This window comes from Anopheles bellator, chromosome 1, assembly GCF_943735745.2.
Source record: "Anopheles bellator chromosome 1, idAnoBellAS_SP24_06.2, whole genome shotgun sequence".
NCBI classification, from domain to species: Eukaryota; Metazoa; Arthropoda; class Insecta; order Diptera; family Culicidae; genus Anopheles; species Anopheles bellator.
Window position 1 is genome coordinate 14,614,104 of NC_071285.1, and position 18,283 is coordinate 14,632,386.

At 50.8% G+C, this 18,283-nt stretch overlaps 2 protein-coding genes across 2 annotated transcripts; one reads left to right on the forward strand and one right to left on the reverse strand.

The window, feature by feature from the left end:
- Positions 1 to 1,649: 1,649 nt before the first annotated feature.
- LOC131215089 (uncharacterized) lies at positions 1,650 to 3,262 on the forward strand. The gene is made up of 4 exons (XM_058209466.1): positions 1,650 to 1,655; positions 1,736 to 1,859; positions 1,923 to 2,136; positions 2,203 to 3,262. Exons 1-4 carry the CDS (start codon positions 1,650 to 1,652, stop codon positions 3,260 to 3,262), a joined length of 1,404 nt encoding a protein of 467 aa, XP_058065449.1.
- A 5,024-nt stretch (positions 3,263 to 8,286) lies between these two features.
- Positions 8,287 to 10,168, reverse strand: LOC131212191 (uncharacterized). Its single transcript, XM_058205964.1, has 4 exons — positions 10,084 to 10,168; positions 9,899 to 10,001; positions 9,613 to 9,826; positions 8,287 to 9,526 (listed from the first exon to the last, which is right to left on the reverse strand). Exons 1-4 carry the CDS (start codon positions 10,099 to 10,101, stop codon positions 8,635 to 8,637), a joined length of 1,227 nt encoding a protein of 408 aa, XP_058061947.1. The 5' UTR covers positions 10,102 to 10,168; the 3' UTR covers positions 8,287 to 8,634.
- Positions 10,169 to 18,283: the final 8,115 nt, after the last annotated feature.

An 18,283-nucleotide genomic window follows, 5' to 3' on the forward strand; every position in this document is an offset into this window, starting at 1 on the left:
TTCTATCAATTTGTGTCCATATCTGGCCAGCTCGGACGACTCCTTGGGTACGACGATCGAATGGAAAGATCTACCGTTTCCTATCGCTTGTCAATCACCGTCCGCCACGGGTAGCCCTGCAGCACCAGCAACCATCGATCGTGGCCAACGGATCGGCGAGCCTCTGGTCGGATCGGAATCCCGCGGTGAAGCAGGCATCCAGCGTGGCAGTGAGATTGCCACATCAGGCGATGGCCTGGAGGTACCCGTCGAGTATCAATCATTTGCCGATCACGAGCTGGCCGAAAGTCAGCTAAGCAGCAATGACCAAAGTGTGATTTACGTACAACCGAAGCCTGACGACGATGGCCAAGGTTACGCCGAGACAGCGGCATCTGCCAATTATCAAACCCAATCCAGTTCCTGGTTGCCGTCTACTTGCAAAGGTGACTCACTGCAACTGCGACCAGCGGTCTGCGAACAGCAGGGACACGGATCGAGCCCGGAACAGACTCCGGTCACGTTGTACATTCCGTTCCGCGTTCTGTGTTCCGATATCGAGCAATTCCAGGTGGAACTGCAACAGCTCGTCAATCGATTCAGCCACTAGTCGTTTGAAATTCAAAATAAAACGGAAACGGAATCACAATCGGTAGCATTTTTTTGGGGTGTCGCAACGATCGGTCGGAAGTAAATCGATAGACAGTAATACGGAAACTACGGCCCATCGTATTATTTGCCGTGTAGTTTAACATACTCTCGTCAATCGTTACATCAACAAACGGGCGATCAATGCGCTGAGCAAACGCGAATCCTCTGCGAATCCTAAAGAGACGATTCGGCGGAGAATGTTGCTAAAATACACCAAACGGCGGGCAAATTCCAGGCCCAAGTGGCCATCGCAAAAACATTGAGTTCTCCTATTCTCCAGCCTCGAGGAAAAAAGAAGCAAGAAATCCAAACACAGTGAAGAAAAGTCGCCCCGAAAAGAGAACGATGAATTGCAGATCAAACATTGCTGCATAAAATATAAAGACATCGCCTGTGACCTTCAGCCGAGAGGGGCGTTATCCCAAAGGTCATTACTTTCTTTTTCGTCTATCGTTTTGGGTCACCCAAAACGGTGACCAACAACAATGGCGTGTTTACCCATTTCATAACCCATCCTATCAGCGCGATCGCGAGAAATCCGGTTTGGGAATTAGATCTAGCCGCGCGGGTCCTCGAGAATACCGCTGACGGCATGAGGCCTCCTACCCGTTGGGAGGGAAGTTGATGGGGAACTCCCCACTCCTGCAACGGACCGGGTGCGTCTGCCAAAAGTGTGCGCCAATATTGATTCATCGTGTGATGACGCTGACGATGATCACCGAATCGCCGGTGATCGAAAGCTTTAAATTGAACGCCCAACTCCATGGCTACAGTCAGTCCCACCGGAGACTGCCGTGCGATTCCATCCATCTTCGCCGTGTAGACAGTTGACCTTTCACTGCCCGCCCGAAAATCGCCAGGTGGCCATTTCATAACCAAGCCGTTGCCGGGCCAGTGACATCCAGTGCCATTTTGCTGCTCCTTGGTCATTAGTGTAACGAAAGTGGAAGTGTTGGGTCATCCGGGCGCCGTGAAGTCGGAGTGTATTTTTCACGGTCATTCGGAGGTGCTAATGAGCGATGTTTGTGAGTTGTAACCCCAAAACGTACCCTCGGCGCAAAGTGAGTGATTTTACGATGTTGGTGTTTGGGACATTCCTTTACAGCGCCTCGCAGGAACGGTCCTGGCGCTGTGTTCCGTCGCGCTCGTCTCACCGTTGGACGATACGTACAACATTGAGCTGAAGCAGAAAGATGCCGAAGTGTATCACGAGCAGAGCTTCGGAAGAAGTAACTATGCGAGGGACCCACCACACGTCACATTCGCGTAACTTCTTGACCAATCGTTTGCAGACGAGTTTAGCTACGGCTATCAGGTGGAGAAAACGAACAGTCAGTTCCAGCACAAGGTGAAGGGTCCGGATGATGTCACGTACGGGTGCTACGGGTACATCGATCCGGACGGGGAGAAGCATCTCGTGTACTACATCGCCGATCGGCTGGGTTACCGATTGCTGGCACCGGACCAACCGACCAAAGTGTTTACCGATCGGGTGGCGAACAGTGTGTAAGTGTCCGGAACGGAACGGACGGAACCGGCATCGAGAGGAATCATTTTGGAACTTCTTAACAGGAACAAACTGGACGCCGAGTTGCAGGGCCGCAAGCTGGACGAGAAGGTAGTGGCCTGGAACGATCTCTACCTTCCTGCGACCTGCAGACGGCTGGACGAGATCGTCAGCATCACACCACCGCCGACTCCACCGCCGACACCGAAGGCCACGACTGTCCCGAGTTATGGAACAAACTCAATTCGACCCGTCCGAACTGAACGGCCCCTTACGGAGAACAGTATTGACTCGTTCGGTGGCATTCAGGTCAACACAGGTCCTTCGGCATCAGACATTGGCAGCAGCTCGGGATCACTTGTCGAGGAAGCACCCGTGAAGGTTCTATTACCGACCGATATTGACGAGAATGGAACACTTGGAGCTGCCTCTGGAGATGTGCCAGAGCCGGCAAAGGACGTGCCAAAAAGTGCGATCGGTGTGATTGGGATCAATCAAGGAGGTTCCATCGATGTCTCAAGGTCCGAAGTCTTGGATAATGCTATTGTTTCGTTATCCACGGCGGCGAACACTTCACCGGAGGCTAATCTGATCGAGCCCGTTGGCCCCTTTGGAAAAGGACCTCCAACAACCAAGCCACAGCCAAACATCGCCGGGCAGAATCGACCAAATCTCCAACGACAAGCGCCAGATTCCGGGTGTGGTGGCCCAGGAACGCCGGCTGATCGGGAATCTCCACGGCCAAAGTTCCCATCCCCGATGGGCCAGTTTAACGGATTCGTGTTTCCGATCAACCGGAACTGTGATGCCAGTGGCCGCAACACCGAACAGCTGCTCGCCCAAATGCAGACCATTAACGAGCTGGTGCTGCAGGTGAGCGAAACTCTCCACCGACTGATCGGGGACGATCGCAATCGGACCACCGCTGGCTCCGACACCTGCGGGCGAGTTTTGGAGCTCCTTAACATCCAGCAGCCGGTGCCGCTGCTCGTCTACGTGCCCATCATGCTGCCTTACCTTGACGGTGGCATTAAAGGAGCGGAGCCCGGGGGGACGACCCCACCAAAGCTCCTAATCAACCCCGCCAGCTACGCGTACGCCAAGACGTGCAGCGAGTGTAAATAGAGAGACGGTATGGTCAATCGACTCGCAATGTTGACATTTCGACACTCCCCGCGGCGGCAGCGACAGTACTTAGTGCGCTACAGTGCGCCGCTGTTTGTCTTTTCTACCTCACTCTCCTACCCTCTCTCCTCCCCTCTCCCTCGTGCGCTCTATCTCTCTGTCTCGCTCGTGTGGCCTCCGGCCAGGACGGTGTTGGCCTCTGACTTTGAGCATCGTCATTGGCCCGAGGCGTAGATGATTGGCCGCCGAGAGTTTGTGATTAAGCGCATGATGTAATTTGGCGACGCGTGATAATTCTTGATGCGTATGTTTTTTGTGTACAAGTTTGGGAACTGTAAATTATTTTTATTTAAATACAGACACTACTCCATTACAGTTCACTATTTAAATCTTAGATGACATACTATTCTATTGAAAACTTATTCGAAGCAGGGAATTTATTACTTATTATTCTTTTACATTTTTGTCGTTGTCTTTCAGACTTTAGGTTCGTTTAAAATTTGGATTGATTTGGTGTTCATTAATCAAAACAAGACAAAACTTCCAAACTTCCAACGAATCAATTCTATTTGCACCTAAAGTTTCGCTTCTGGTTTGTGAAATTACTCGTGAACACGCTGGTTGTTGGATTAATTTCACGAAGATTCCACAACTCGATGATGCCATCGCCAAATTAAATGATGCTCAAGTTTTCCGCAGCAAATACGATCGATGTCTGCCGATCGGCACCGTCATCGCCTTCACGCCTTGGTGCAATTTCCAATAGCGGAATTTCGAAATTGATTCGCTGATAAAGCAATAAAACAATCTTTTCCTTGCCGTTGGGTGCACTTTTCCCTTCCGTGCGCAAAACACCATGAAAAATGATCCCCCCGCTTTCCGCGGGCCGACCTCGAAGGATGGTAATAATTTTCCCCGGGCGTTCAGTCCGCAATCGACAACTCACGCAAATGCGCTGAAGCCGGAGGAAAAGAAAAAACTACGAATTATGATCAACTTCCGAGGCCAACCGAAAGACGCCACTGCGAGAGCGTCTTCCGAATTTCCCGGCCACGGGGCATCTTCGTTGCAACGAAACCGGGTAAACTTCGTCTCCTCGTGCCGCCCCGCGTGAAATAGTTTTCCCGAGGCGCGCACTTTGACGGGTCGGGAAAAATGAAACAATTTCCTCGCTGCAAATGGAAAATTGCCGGCGGCCCGGATTGTGTGAGGCGGCGGCGCAATGAGGCGCAGTGAATGGAAACTTTTAAATAGATTCCTTGCAGCCGTTCGGAGGGCCACCCGAACCTGCGGGAATCTGGTGCACACGGGATTCATCGTCGGGATTTAAATGGTACCGTTTCCTTAAGCTCCATGAATTTGCTGAGCGATGCCAAATTTTCAGCTGCATCGCAAAAGTATTATTGTTGTCGCGTCATTTAACGAAAAGATTGTGAGGAATCCTAAATGGCGGCGAAATATTGGTTTGCACATTTTAAAATTACTTTCTTTTTGTTTGAGTTTACATATTTCAATATTGCATAGCGCTGGTTCCACTTTAATCCATTCCCTGCAACTTCCGCGGGACACATCTGTGAGTGGAGACCTTTTTTCCGTGTTATTTACTTTACAAGAACATGTCATCCATCGTTGGGCGTGTAAAGTGTGTGCTCAAAAGTAACATTCTGCTTTGAAATATTGCCAACTGGAGAACGCGCCAACAAATCCGCACAATTCTTCCTTCCGCCGGGCGACGAACTTACGAACTTCCGAACGCACACATTCACACACTCAATCTTTGTCCTCGTCAGCCGGCGTACCAGTAGTGTGTTCCGCATCCATTTATATCGTCCGCTCCTGTGCAGCTGGGCGGATGGAGTTGCACTTCGGGTCTACTCAAGCCGCGTCGGGCCGTCATGCATCATCAAAATGAAAACTTCTCACCACCCTTTAATAAACTTTTAATAGTAACATCTGCACACTGCCGATCCGGCGCCGGGACCGGGAACCTACTGCCTGCCTGGTCGTAAGAATCCGAGGCGAGTTTGAGTGCCGACTGCCGAGGTCTGCGCCGTGCAATGTTGCGGCTGCAAAACTCACTGACAGATGGAAAAATAAGACATCGCCCGAAGACTCGGTGGCAAATATTCGGAACTCGGCAGCACGGGCGCCGAGCCGAGCGAGGACCAAGTTTTGCGAATTGCGAATGGCAGACCGAGATTTTCCCCGGCCACCCCTGAGGGACACCTGAGCCCCCCCTGTTCCGCCCGCTGGCAAAACGGATTATAATGAAGAAATGTAGATTTTCTATATCGTGTTTTAATTATCACCTGTTCCCGGGGCTTGCGCTGCGGTTGCGGCTTTACATTCATTTGCCCATCCGGGAAGGGGCTTAACATTTTATTAGCAGACAATCGGAGCGTGCCAAAGTGCCACAGTGTCTCCTAAGCTCCTAGGCCCCCTTAAACCAGCTCGTTAATATTCGCTTACCGATGGCTGGCCGGGCTGAAGGATGAGTTGGGGGCCTCGGGAGGGCATGTGTGTGTCCGGCAGAGATTATGCCAACTTTACGATGTTCCGATGCTGTTGAGCGCGATCAACTGCGATCGGAACCGAACACTGTATATTATGGAATTAAATTAAACTTCAATAATACCGTTTAATGGTGCTTTCGTCGAGTTCGTAGCAACGGTGACAGAAAGGAACAACTTTCCGGTCCCATTCACGCATCAATTGGTCTCATTCTTTAAAACCGGCCGTAAACTATGGTAGCTGAAAACCGCTTTAAACTCGATAAAACCCGGGAACCGGCCCCGGCTGATTGTTCGGTTGTTGTTGATCGCTCGCTTCTCAAAATGGAACGTGGAAACTTTCCCACGAAAAGCCAGCCACCTCGCAAATCACTCGATTTACAAAATTTCCCCATTATGGTACATGATGTGAAAGGTCACATCATGGGTCACCGAAGGGCCGAGATTATGTTGGGCGAAAGTTTGCTCACATGCCTGTATGTGTGTTTATTCCCAACCCAAAACCTGGGTCGAAACTCCAGTGGACAGAGAATGACTTCTGTCCTTTCGCTTTCGCATCGCCTTTGCCTTGGGCTTGACCGAGACCAGGAGGGACCAACTGAAACCACTCTTTAAGCATAACAAAAAACACATCGTTAACATCAACGTTGCTTAACCGGACCGGCCGGTGATCCTGCTGTTGTTCCGTGCTGGCCCAAGGGAGGTTCGCAAAAGTCTTCAGCACGAAAGCTTCCACTCTAGCTGAATAACAACGTTGCACTACTTTGCCCATCGTCATTATGTGCCCGTGGGCCATTGATTTTCTTCCTTTTTTATTATTGTTCCGATGTCCACTCGGCCATCCCTGTACTGATCGCTACACTGAAACCTGGGACCTTCGTCGGGCGAGAAGTTTTCGGAGCTAAAGTTTTAAGTTCCCCAAAACGCCAAAGTTTCACCGAGGCAATTTGTAGCTCACTTTGTAATTGTTTGACACCCGTTAGAACCCGGTGTCCGGTGGGCCATTGTGCTTCGGGGCAACAACGGCCCAGTCATTGTTTGCTCATTAGTGTCACTAAGTTTCGTTCAGTTTCGCCTGAACCCTGTGTTGGGTTCCACTTTCATAGACTTTCAGAGAATGTTTTGGTAGATTTCAAATATGTTACTATTAATTAATTATTAGAAGCATCAAAACCAACAAATAACGTTGTACATGAAACAGAAAAATTATTAACGATTCTCAATGCATTTTCGATGCCTGCCGGTTCAGCATTTTTCCATTTCGGGTCCGTGTCGGGTTGATGCAAAATTAAAATCCGCCAATGCATAGTAATTTAAAAATAAAACGGCCAATTCCCGTGCATGCAGCCGGCTCCGCATCAATCACTAATGAACCGATAAGCTGCCAACCAATATCTGCTCCACGATGCGTCTGCTCGCTGTTCGGTTCACACTTAAACCACGACCGCCGACCGTGTGGCCCTGTGGCGGTTACTTTCGGCACGACCCGGGCCGGATTCGGTTGCTGCCGGATCCGGTGGCCCCGAGCAAAGGTCTTCAATAATTTACGCGGGCGCACCGCAGCCCCAACATGATGTAAGCATGGCCCAGAAAATCCGATACTCCGACGGACCAGATGCCAGTGCCGCCGGACATGGAAAACCCATTTCGCATCGGATAACCGTTTTCCGTCGTTTTGTTCCGTGGTGTTCCCATGGATGTCCCCGGATGGAACTTGTCCGGAGCATCCATGACAACCGGGTTTCCCGTAACCACAGAGACCTGCGGATGTCGAATCTGCGTGATTGGAATTAGATTCGACGCGAACGGAGATTGTATCGTTATTTTGGATTTGAAGTAAAATAATACTTCAGTGCGTTACTTCCGTGCGTTTGGTTTCTTGCTCAAATTTAAAGCCTCAGAAGTTACGTTACTTTAAGATCAATATTATGTCTTCGGATTGGGCGGCCGCAGAAATCTAAGAAATGCTATTTGTTGGGCCAGCAAGGCCCATGTTAAGGCGACCGCCTCGGCTTGTTTGTGGTCAGACCCGGCACTAATACCACCACGATTGTTTGATGACCGCTTGGCCGTTGTTGACCACCGCTCTGAGGAAACGCTTGTGACCAAAACCAGCTGCGAAGGCAGCATGTTTTATATGCAAATCCTTAATTGAAGTTATAAATACTAACGGACTGGGGAAGGACAACCGATTTACAGCACCTTGTTGTTAAGATGTTTCTTTTAAATTAGAAACGCCATAAACTTAAGAGAATCCTACGAGAATTCACGTCGCAATATTTATCAAAAGGAGTTTGATCAAAGGAGAAAGGATACTTCATCCCGCTCACAGGCCAGTTCTTGGAGAACACAACTTTTGCTGCTCATCGTAATTCAGTTTCCCGTTTCGCCTCCAGAATCACGTTATAGAATCAAACTTTATCGGACGAGCCGTAAGGCCTGTTGCTTTTGCCTCAGCCAACGCAGAAAAGACGTTTGATGTTCCTTACGCCGAAACATTTCAATTCATCTTATGTTTATTCAGCTTCGGTTTGGCCTTCGTGCCCAAGCTCATCAATAATTCAAACAGCTGATTGCAAATTTGGAAATTCGAGTTCCGCTGGTCAAGAAGTGCTTCGGGCATTGTTTTAATTCTGTTACCAACAGCAAACACCACAAAAGGATTTCTGGCATCTCTTAACAACTCTAAAGACAACTAATTATTGTCATTTGTATAAGCTTTATATTTCATGTTTGCAACATTGAACTACTGTTCTAATCAACTGGGTACGCCATTCATTAGACATCATCAGCACAATCAGACCTCATCGCGAGAAGCGCAGTGCTTATCAGCGTCTTATGCCTTCAAGGAAACTTCAGCCCCTAGCCATGGCAACCCTTGCAACCGGGTTGCCCCTGAGACTGATACGCTTCCGGGCGGGACGAACCGATCGGTTGGTTAATGTTGTACTGGCCCTGCACGTACGGGATCAGGATCGGCACGTAGACGAGCTGCGGAGTACGGTTCTGGGTCTTGAGCAGCTGCACCACGCTCCGGCAGCTGCTCTCGTTGGCGTTGGCGAATGCCGTCGGATTGGCAGCCATTCCGGCCAGCAGCATGTTGAGCGTGATGACCTGCGAGTTGACCGCCTCGATCTGGGCCAGCAACTGCGTGACATTGAGGTTATACTGGGAGCTCGCGAACTGGCCCGTAGCCGCGAAACCCTGCAGAACTTCCTGGGCCGATCCGTCGTAGCTACCGGTGTGGATCGGATAAACTTGCCCATTGAACTGGTCCAGGTTTATGTTAGCTGGGTTGATGTCCGGAAGCGAACCCTGCCAGGTTTGCGGCTGCCCTGACGGCTGCTGGCGACTCTGGTCCGGTGACTCTGGTACCTGGATCACTCCAACTCCACCCTGGTACACGGGGGGCTGCTGGCCGTCCCGGTGGTGTCCTCCAGCGTACGGGTCTGGCTGGTACCTATCTCCAGTCTCCACTTCATTGACCGTATAGGCCGGTGTCGTTGGAATCGTGTACTGAGTCGGTTGCGGAATTGCTGGTGCAGGTTTCGCGGGGTACTGTACCGTTGGTCTATCCTGTCTCGGAACTTGCTGGGAGATCCTTGGGGGTTGTTGCTGCTGGGGCGACTGATTGCTGGCGGCCGTGTCCAGAATCTCGTTCAGCCGGAAGCAAGAATCGGGCATGTACAGATTGTTCCACTCGACCACCCGCTCGTCATAGTCTTTTCCCTTGACCGCACCGTCCAGCTTGTTCCTTGAAGTTTACCAACCAAACAAAACCCGATTACAACGCCCGAAACGAAAACGAACCATGGGACCAAAGTCGGGTCGAAAACATACAAACTATCCGCCAACTTTGCGCTGAAGATCTTCGTGGGCCGATTCGGGAAGATGATCCGGTAGCCCATCCGATCGGCAACGTAGTACACCAGGTGCTTCCGATGCGAAGGGTCCACGTACCCGTAGCACCCGTACGTCACATCATCCGGACCCTTCACCTTGTGCTGGAACTGATTGTTAACCGACTGGACGTGGTACCCGTAATCGAACTCTCCTGCGTTCGGAGAAAACAGGACACACGATAAGGCGTTACCCTAGAAGCACCTCATCAACCCACAGCGCATACCCTTCTTCATGTCCTGCCGGTGGTAAACTTGAGCGTCCGGTTGATTCAGGTTTATATCCATAGTGCTGCCCACCACCAGCCGGATAATGATGGCCACGACGATCTGAAAATGGAAGGGGGGGCACAAAAAGTTTACCGACAGCTTCGAAGAAGTTTGCAAATTCTGGAGAGCTCCACCGACTTACGGCTCCCAAAGCACCCATCTTGTCGAGTCTGTTCCCGGGTCCTGCTGTGCGGTCTCTCCGAACGGTCACTATCAACTGATTGCCCGCTGCGTTCTCTCGAGCTCTCAGGAGTCGGCTCGGATGTTGGTGGCCCAAAACAACCGCGACCTGAGATTACACGCCTACTGAGGCTCGCGAGGGCACCCGTGTCGAACGGCTTGGGTGATAATAGGACCGAAGCACTCTTTCGCCTCCTTCGATAAGCCGACTGTCGGAGTTCGTTCGCGATGGAAACTTATCAATCCAATTAACCTATTTTTGTTTATTTTATTCAAACCACCGACGGCCGTTTGCGATCGTTACCAAACATGACGATGAGGTAATCTTATTTATTAATTTCAGTCTAGGGGACGCCACAAATACTTTCTTCGTTTGCAAAGGAACCGCATTTTCTTGACGACAAGTTTTCTGGCTGAAGCTGGCAATGTTGATGAATTAAAAGTCCTCTTGAACACAGCATCCTTCGAGGGCGAGTGTAACGTCGGCCAGGTGTTTCGGGTTGCCTGGAACGGAGAGAGAAATCCTGAATTCGTTTGTAAACTTTGACCATAATCTAGCTCTGTTTGACCAACTCAAAGGCACCTCTTACCGACGGGGCGGGTCACAATCACCAATCAAGCGGCATCGTGGACACGGAGTCAATCGGATGTCCGTGCCTAGCTGAAGCACACGGTCAAGAAGACGGCAGCACGGTAGAGCATTAGCAGCACCGACGCGAATGCGGTCACGATGAAGTCCATCTTGAGACTGCTGATTAGCCGGTCGTGCCCGGCGACATTTAAGCTCGGTCAGCTCTGCTCACCACCGTCGGCCAGTACCTGCGGGTTTTTTGCTAAGGACGTCCATTAGATGCTGGGTAGAATGGTAAAGAATGGTACACTCTGCACAGTTCGAAGTCCTTTACCCGTTCGAACCCAGCGACAGTAACGATGTTGTTATGGACCATCGATAAGGGCCATCTGTACCTGGCCTCAGCATTGGCAATCGTGCGGTAGGATTGTATGCTATCCTTTGACAGGATACAAACATCGGCGTCCAGTCGTCCACGTTCCAATTGCCAAAGCTGTGTTTGCCAACCGCCCGGTCCGGCGCCCGGAAATGTCATCGCCCAACCCACGGCACGCCAAGAAGTTTGTGGCCCGGAACGGAACCGGCAACTACAGCAACTCATCCGCAAAGGCCGTGCCGGGTGGCGCTTTTATTATGCGCGAAATTAATTCCCCTATCGCGATTGGCTTGGGCCCAATTTGCGATCGGTCGCGCTCAGCGGTCCGTGCTGGCGATAAATTGCAAACCCATCCTCGGCGCCCACCGACTCGGAGCCTGGCCATGGCGGGTGGGCGGTACAATTTCAATCAAATTAAGTACATTTATGCGTTATTATTACCTGCCATTATCGCACTTTTAGCCCGGTAACTAACCGCCACAACATTCCGATTGGCCGGCGGGCAGTCGCAGGCTGGGAGGAAAATCAAACATCAAACCACCGGACAAGCGGAGCCACCCCGCGTTTCGGTTTCGGTGTTTTTGCTTCATTTCGGTATCATTCCGGAAAGCGGAAATCCCCACACCATCACTCGGGTGACGTGCCCGACGAATGGCCGTTTGCCAGTTTTTACACCATTTAAAGCGAGACAAGGCGCCGCCGTCGCAAAATGATTCCCAGCCGGGCGTGACGGCCCCGGCGACTCCGGTGCTGAAGTAACAATAATTGATATAAAATTTGAATAAATTAATTGAAAATAAATACATCGGCACAATCGCGCAGGACTGGCCTGAAACCGGAAACCGAACCGCGCACCGCATAGCAAGGGCCCGTCGGGGGACCAAGGGATGATTTTAAATACCGACCAGCGAACGCTGCTGGAACGCGGGAAGAAGCGAGCCAGTAAATCTACTCTACCAATTATTGAAACATTTATTAGCCGGTGCCGTTTTTAAGTGGATTACACCGAACAACCGAAATGCACTTTTGCAAACATTCGCCAATATGGCGCACTGGCGTGTGGAAAAAATGGCCCTCGGCATCGTAATTCAGCGAATTACGGCCGGGATGCCTAAGCTCGGGCGCACTGTTTTCATTAAAACCGGATTAGTGGGCTCAAAGCTGCTGACAACTGAGCTGCTGCTGTACGGCGTAAATGTTCGGTCAGTTGTTTAACCAGTCACTATCCCGAAAGCTCGTCCAAACTCCGAAACTTGCCAACCGCGACCGAGGTTATCGCGACGGACTAACGACCCAACTTGGCGCGGCAAGATCGCATGTCATCGCGGACGTGCGCTTTTCGACGAGAAATGATATTAAGTAATCATGCCCTGTAGAGCTCCGGTGAACGGCACGGACTTTCTTTTGAAGTCCTTCGGCTCTCCGTCCGCATCACCCGGCGAGTTGGCGATTTTCGGAGGCACTCGCGAACAACTCCAAATCTCATGACCCGAGAGCATCTTGACGTTTGGCATCATCGGCACAAGACGCTCGGCTTCGATCGCTACTGTAACTTAGCGGGGATTACGGACCCCGACAGGCGAAATCAGCAACGTCGTCATCGCAAATGCCACTCGACGGGATGTACCGATGGCGGGCAGAGTTTGTGCAAAATTGATACCGACCGGCAGCCGGCGGGCCTCGGGCTAGCAGGACACGGGTTCCGTCTAAGTAAGTGAGTCTGGTACGCTCTACTCGGAAGAGAGGCTCCGAGAATCGCATCAGCAAAACATAAACCTCCATCCATAATGCACCGAGCCTTCGGTTGCAATCCGTTGCACTTTGCATCCTTATCGTCCGGTCGGTCGTTTGGTTGGTGGTCGAATGACAATCAAACCGCCCTCACCTTCGCCATGCAGTATGTGTGACCCTAATCCTTGCTGTAATCCGCTCGCTTGGCTCGTTAGAACGGGGACCGGGGGAGAGAATGGTAATTGCTTCGATGTTCCTTCGCCGGGGGCACTCCGGATCTTGTGTTGTAAGTCTCTCGGAATTTTCTTGCATTAGCGTTGAGGGCTTTGATTTCTTAAGCTCCTGAGGAGATTGGTCCTTTTTTTCATTGTTTCGTTGCGCACTGATCGGGTTGATGTCGGATGATCGATTCACTCTCGGTATTGCTCGAAATCTAAACCAATTGCGATTGAATCGCTAGCCTAAGGGTGCTTCAAAACTGTTGCCACGAACTAAACCAAATAGTAACCAAATAGTCACCAAATTGCAGAAAGCTTGGCAAAAACCCACGTCAACCGGAACAGGGATAAATCTGCTGCGAAAGCCCGTCAAACACAAAAAGCAAACCAATCGGGCCCGCGAATCCGCAATCCAGCAAACGCCACAAAACCACAAACGGACCCAACCCACTGCGTTATTTTTAGGTTTTTGTTTAAACAAATATATCCCGCGCACATGAGAGTGGAAAAAACCGGGACGGCAACATTACAATCACGCGCCCACCGGATACGTGGTGAAAATATGGACCGAGCCGCCGCCCCCGGGACGGAAGCATCGGAATTGCGTGCCCCAACGGGCACGCCAATGAAAACATTAACATTTCTTACTAATTTGCATGCCAGACGGCCAGACTTTGTTTGCCGTCCACCGAAGTTCGCTTTGCCCCTCGCTGATGCCTCCGGTGTCATATGGTTTTCGGTGGATTTTGGTGCGTTTTCGGATGCAAAATTGTTAACACGATTCCGGCCGGAATTTTCCTCCTGAGTTCCTCTCGGCTGTTGGCCGCATAATGACAGGATTTTCCCACAGTGTAACACGACACCAATCGGGCCAACGAATTAAAAACCACCAACATTTTGCTAAGCACTTTATTTTATTCACCTTTTTGCCCGGGCACTGTTTTGCCAGCCGGCAGCTGGTTGAGTGATAGTTTCTGGTTTTTACTGGCCGCGGATTCTCCTAAATATTCATGGCCACGCGGCCGTGGCACTTCACCACACCGCGAGGACCACGGAGCACTTGAAGCTTGAGCGATTGAAAATTGCTGCCAAGCGCGTCCACTTTGGGAAAATTAAAATTCATCCCCCAATAGCGGAAACTCTGTGGGGTCCGTGGGATGGTAATAAAAACCCACTCATTGTTTGGGGTCCCAGATTCGTCCCGTTTGCTACATTTTAATTACACCATAACTGTTGACAACAGGAAAGATCGCATCTCGGATATGATGGCGTGCGCCAATTTTTACGCCCATTTCTCTTTGGCCCAATGTGTTTTGGGATGGTTGGTAAAGTTGAAGCAGATGACTCTGATTTGTGCATTTATTCATTACTCTAAGCCTTCCCTTATACAGTTTGGTTGTGTTGTAATTGATTTTGACACCTTTTTATTAGCCACCGCATTTATAACAAAACTATCACCGATCTGCAATCATTTCGCTAAAAACTATTCTCGGCCATCACCGGTGAACCGTGTGACCGACCAGGAAAAAAAACGACCGGACCGGCTTCGGTGGATTTGTGCCAAATTTTGCATCCAGTCACGTGTGATAAATCCGATTCGAAAATGTTCACTCCACTTAATTAAAACAAACCGATTCGTATCCGATGATCGGTGCCGCCGGTCGGAGCACGGCAATCCGTTCGTTTGCTCGTACATTCGCTAACCTCAGCTGAACCTGGGACCAGCTTCCGTGTGAGCTGTTGTTGTTCCGGAATGCATTTTAATTTTTGGTTTATGCGCTGCCCGGGCCGGGGCTTGCAACCGGTGACGCCGTGCAACGATGTTATGCTTTTAGCGGAGGCTGCTCCCGTACGCCATTTTTCTAATCTGCGAAAACTGGCTTCCAATTGACATAAACAACGGATTGCTTTTAGCTAATTAGTGCGCACCGTTTCCCCGGGCCGGACGGCGAATTTTGAAAGCGCTTTGCGATGGCAAAATTTACTCCGTTTTCGATTGGACGCAGGCGCAGGCCCGTGTAAATCCCTGTCCGTGGCCATGCTTCGAGTGTGGCCGGTCATATACTGTGACGTCGTCAGGGCTTTTAGGCGGCCAGCACCAGGACCCTTAGACACACTTGTCGGACATATCGATTGATCAACATAACCTAAAGTTGAAACATGCTTCTGCTTTCGTCGAAAATAAATTATGTTTTATTCAGCGTTTCGTTTCTTGTACCATACGTTTAATTACACCAGAGCCAAAGCAAACAGCCATGATTAGGGAAGAGACGTGCCACCAATTTGTGACTATAAATTAAGTTCCCCAGACTGCAAGTCTTTATAACCAAATTTTAAAAAAAATCCCCAAGCAACTGTAAGAGTTCCTTGATCAGCCTTTGCTTCTACCAGCTTATCGGTCTGCCTGGCCATCCAACCAACCAACCAACTTCGTGCTCGGTGTTAATCCGCCCTTTCGGTTCCTTATCAAAGCACGCAACTCACATCGTCTCACGTCGGCTACCCCCCCAAACGCCACGAAACGCTTTAAAGCACGCAGTGAACGCGGATGGAGCTCAAAAATGGGAAAATTGCTCCTTGCAGCTTCGCCGTCCTGCGACTCCTGCGGACGGGCGGGGAGTCCGCTGTATCAGAATCTTCAACTTTCGAGCCACTCGAACCCAACATCATCTGCGGAGACGTGATCAACAGTCCGATTGTTGATAGCCGCCGCAGATTGTGCATCTGTGTGTGAAAAGGGATGCAGTTTCCCAGGGGTGGTGTGCTTGCGGTGGTGCCGGCCACCGGTCGGGCAAGCGGAAGATGAATGCGCCACGCTGCACCGGTGTGCCGTGTGTAATAATCGAAGATCAAATCGCTTCCGATTCGTGCTCGGCAAGCACAAGCTCCGGCGGCATCGACGTCCCGCTTCCTGCCGACTGCCCGGAAGTCGAGCTGCATTCCGGTGCCGGTCCTTGCTGAATAGCTCGAGGTCCCGTGCAGTACGGGATGGGACGTGCCTTTCCGACAAGGGGGACAGAGCCGCATGTGTGTGCCTTCTGCGCAACCGAAGCGCTGCGGTTTTCGGGGCCCGATGCTGATTGTGCCATTCCGCAGCATATCTCACGGGCGGCGTAATGGCCTCTTGGCGGCCAGCGTGACGGAACTATGGGCTTCATTCTTGTCGCCCGATAAGCCGGCCTGACTCTTAAGTGAGTGATAAATAATTAAAAAACAGGCGTATCAACGTTTGAAACAAACCTCAATAGGTGGAGAAACTGTTTAAAATACTATTTCGGTGTTTAAACTTAAACCCTTTTTAAAGGCATGATTTAATATTAGATATTTCCAATTTATATTTTGCCTCGCAATGCGCCTTAGTGCGCACAAGAAGTTTGGTCAACTGGCTAATTGAGCACACTTTACAACCGGCACGATCAGGGCACGGACCGGTCCTAATCTATGCTTTCCCTGATTGATTGCTTTCTACGGCGGTAATGTCGGTTTCCCGATCCGTGCTTTGGAATCGCCAACTGGACGGGGACCTCAGGCCCCAACGCGAGTTGTCACTATTACAAAACCCGCGAGAACATTGAAAATCCAATGCCGTCGTCATCGTCGTCGTCGTTGGCAGCTTATCGAACAGGATTTCTGGAAGCATGTTGTGCCAGGCCCGGGCCAATCGCAGTGTCAAGCTGTCACAGCCCCGGGGAAAATGTAGCCCCGGCACGGCACAAAGAGTGGCTTGAAGGTGGTAGCACCTCATCAGCGGTGAAAGCTTTCGCGTGGCACACAGGTACACATGTTCCACATCACGGTGGAGAGCCTTTTTCACCGGAATTTCATCAACGGAATCAAAACAAAAACCATTTGCCAACAAACCGAAACAGACTGTGTGCTTGTGTGTGTCTATTGTGATATAAATACGGCCGCCGAGTCACGAAATTCCGGTGAAAAAAAGGCATAGGCCCAGGTGGAACGGATGCCGTTGCTATTCAGTCCGGGCCCCGACGTCAATGTAATTTCGGGCCCCAGCATCAACGGGCCGTCGATGACACTCGAGCCTGCGGGCGCTACATTATGCGACAACAAGCCCGACGCGTGCTTTTGGAATATTTATGAATGAATCAATTTTGGAATGAAATTTGATTCTCTGCTCAAACGGTGGGTCCTTTGTGTGGCTTAGGATGGTTTTTTTACGATTGGCAGGTTGGAAGGATTCTCCTGAAATCCTGAGGTAGGTTGAATCAATTGTGCATGCCGATTTACATAAGAGTTTTCTAAAGTCACTTCCGTTCGGTTTCCATCTAATTTCATGACTTTAATTAAAGAGACGATAGCTTTGGCAACAAGAAAGGACAATATTTTCAAGTTAACCAGCAGCAGCAGTGCCCTCTTATGTGGCCTCCTGTAGTACTAATAAATACAAATCGTCAGTCAGCCAAAACAATATGAGAAGTGATGTGTTGCGTTTTCGGTGCTCCATTTTTGTGTGCTAAATCAACGGACGCCACCGCGGGGGAAGCAAGCGAGTACCAATAACACTTGCCGCATGCTGCCTTCAAAGGCTCGAGAGACGCAACGAGGGGGCTCCGGACACCCTCGAGCTAATCAGTCCTCCGAGAGTCTGTTCCAAGACGACGACGACGACGACGTTGGCGACCAAATTATTCCATCTTGCCACCCAAAGCCCCGGCGGCATCCGAGGTGTTCCCCGTGGAAGAAACGGGGCAGCATAAACCATGGCGGGCCGGGCCGACCGAGATCCGTAGCGTACGTTTTATTTTCGGGTCCCCGGGATTTTTTCCCGCTTCCTCACGGACGCCAAGAATCACGTATCAGCGGCGCATCGCCGTTCGTCTTGAGACGGTACCGTGGGACACACTTGACTCGTTATCCTTCGTTACCGTTGCGTTGGTTGAACCTGTAAATTGAATGATATTAAGAAGCAGTCCTAGGAGTCCCGGGGCTGCGTTGGCTGGCTGGTCGGGTAAGAGGCCGGTTGGGAAGCTCCAAGAAGCTGGTAGCTTACGGGCACGGGGGCACCCAGTTTTCGGGCAGCGGTTCTTTTTTTTCCCCATTTATTTTCTGCCGTCCCCGGGAGGAGACTTTCGGAGATTGGCTGTTAGTGAATCCTGCTGACACCTGGCAACGGCAGATACCCACACCGTCCCAGGGACACGTTTGCTCGCATTCACATCACGCCTCGCCACGGAGCCTCGGAACCCCCCCGCCTTATGTCACCGCCAGGTCCAGGGCCCAATTTCAACCCCCCCACTGGTGTGTG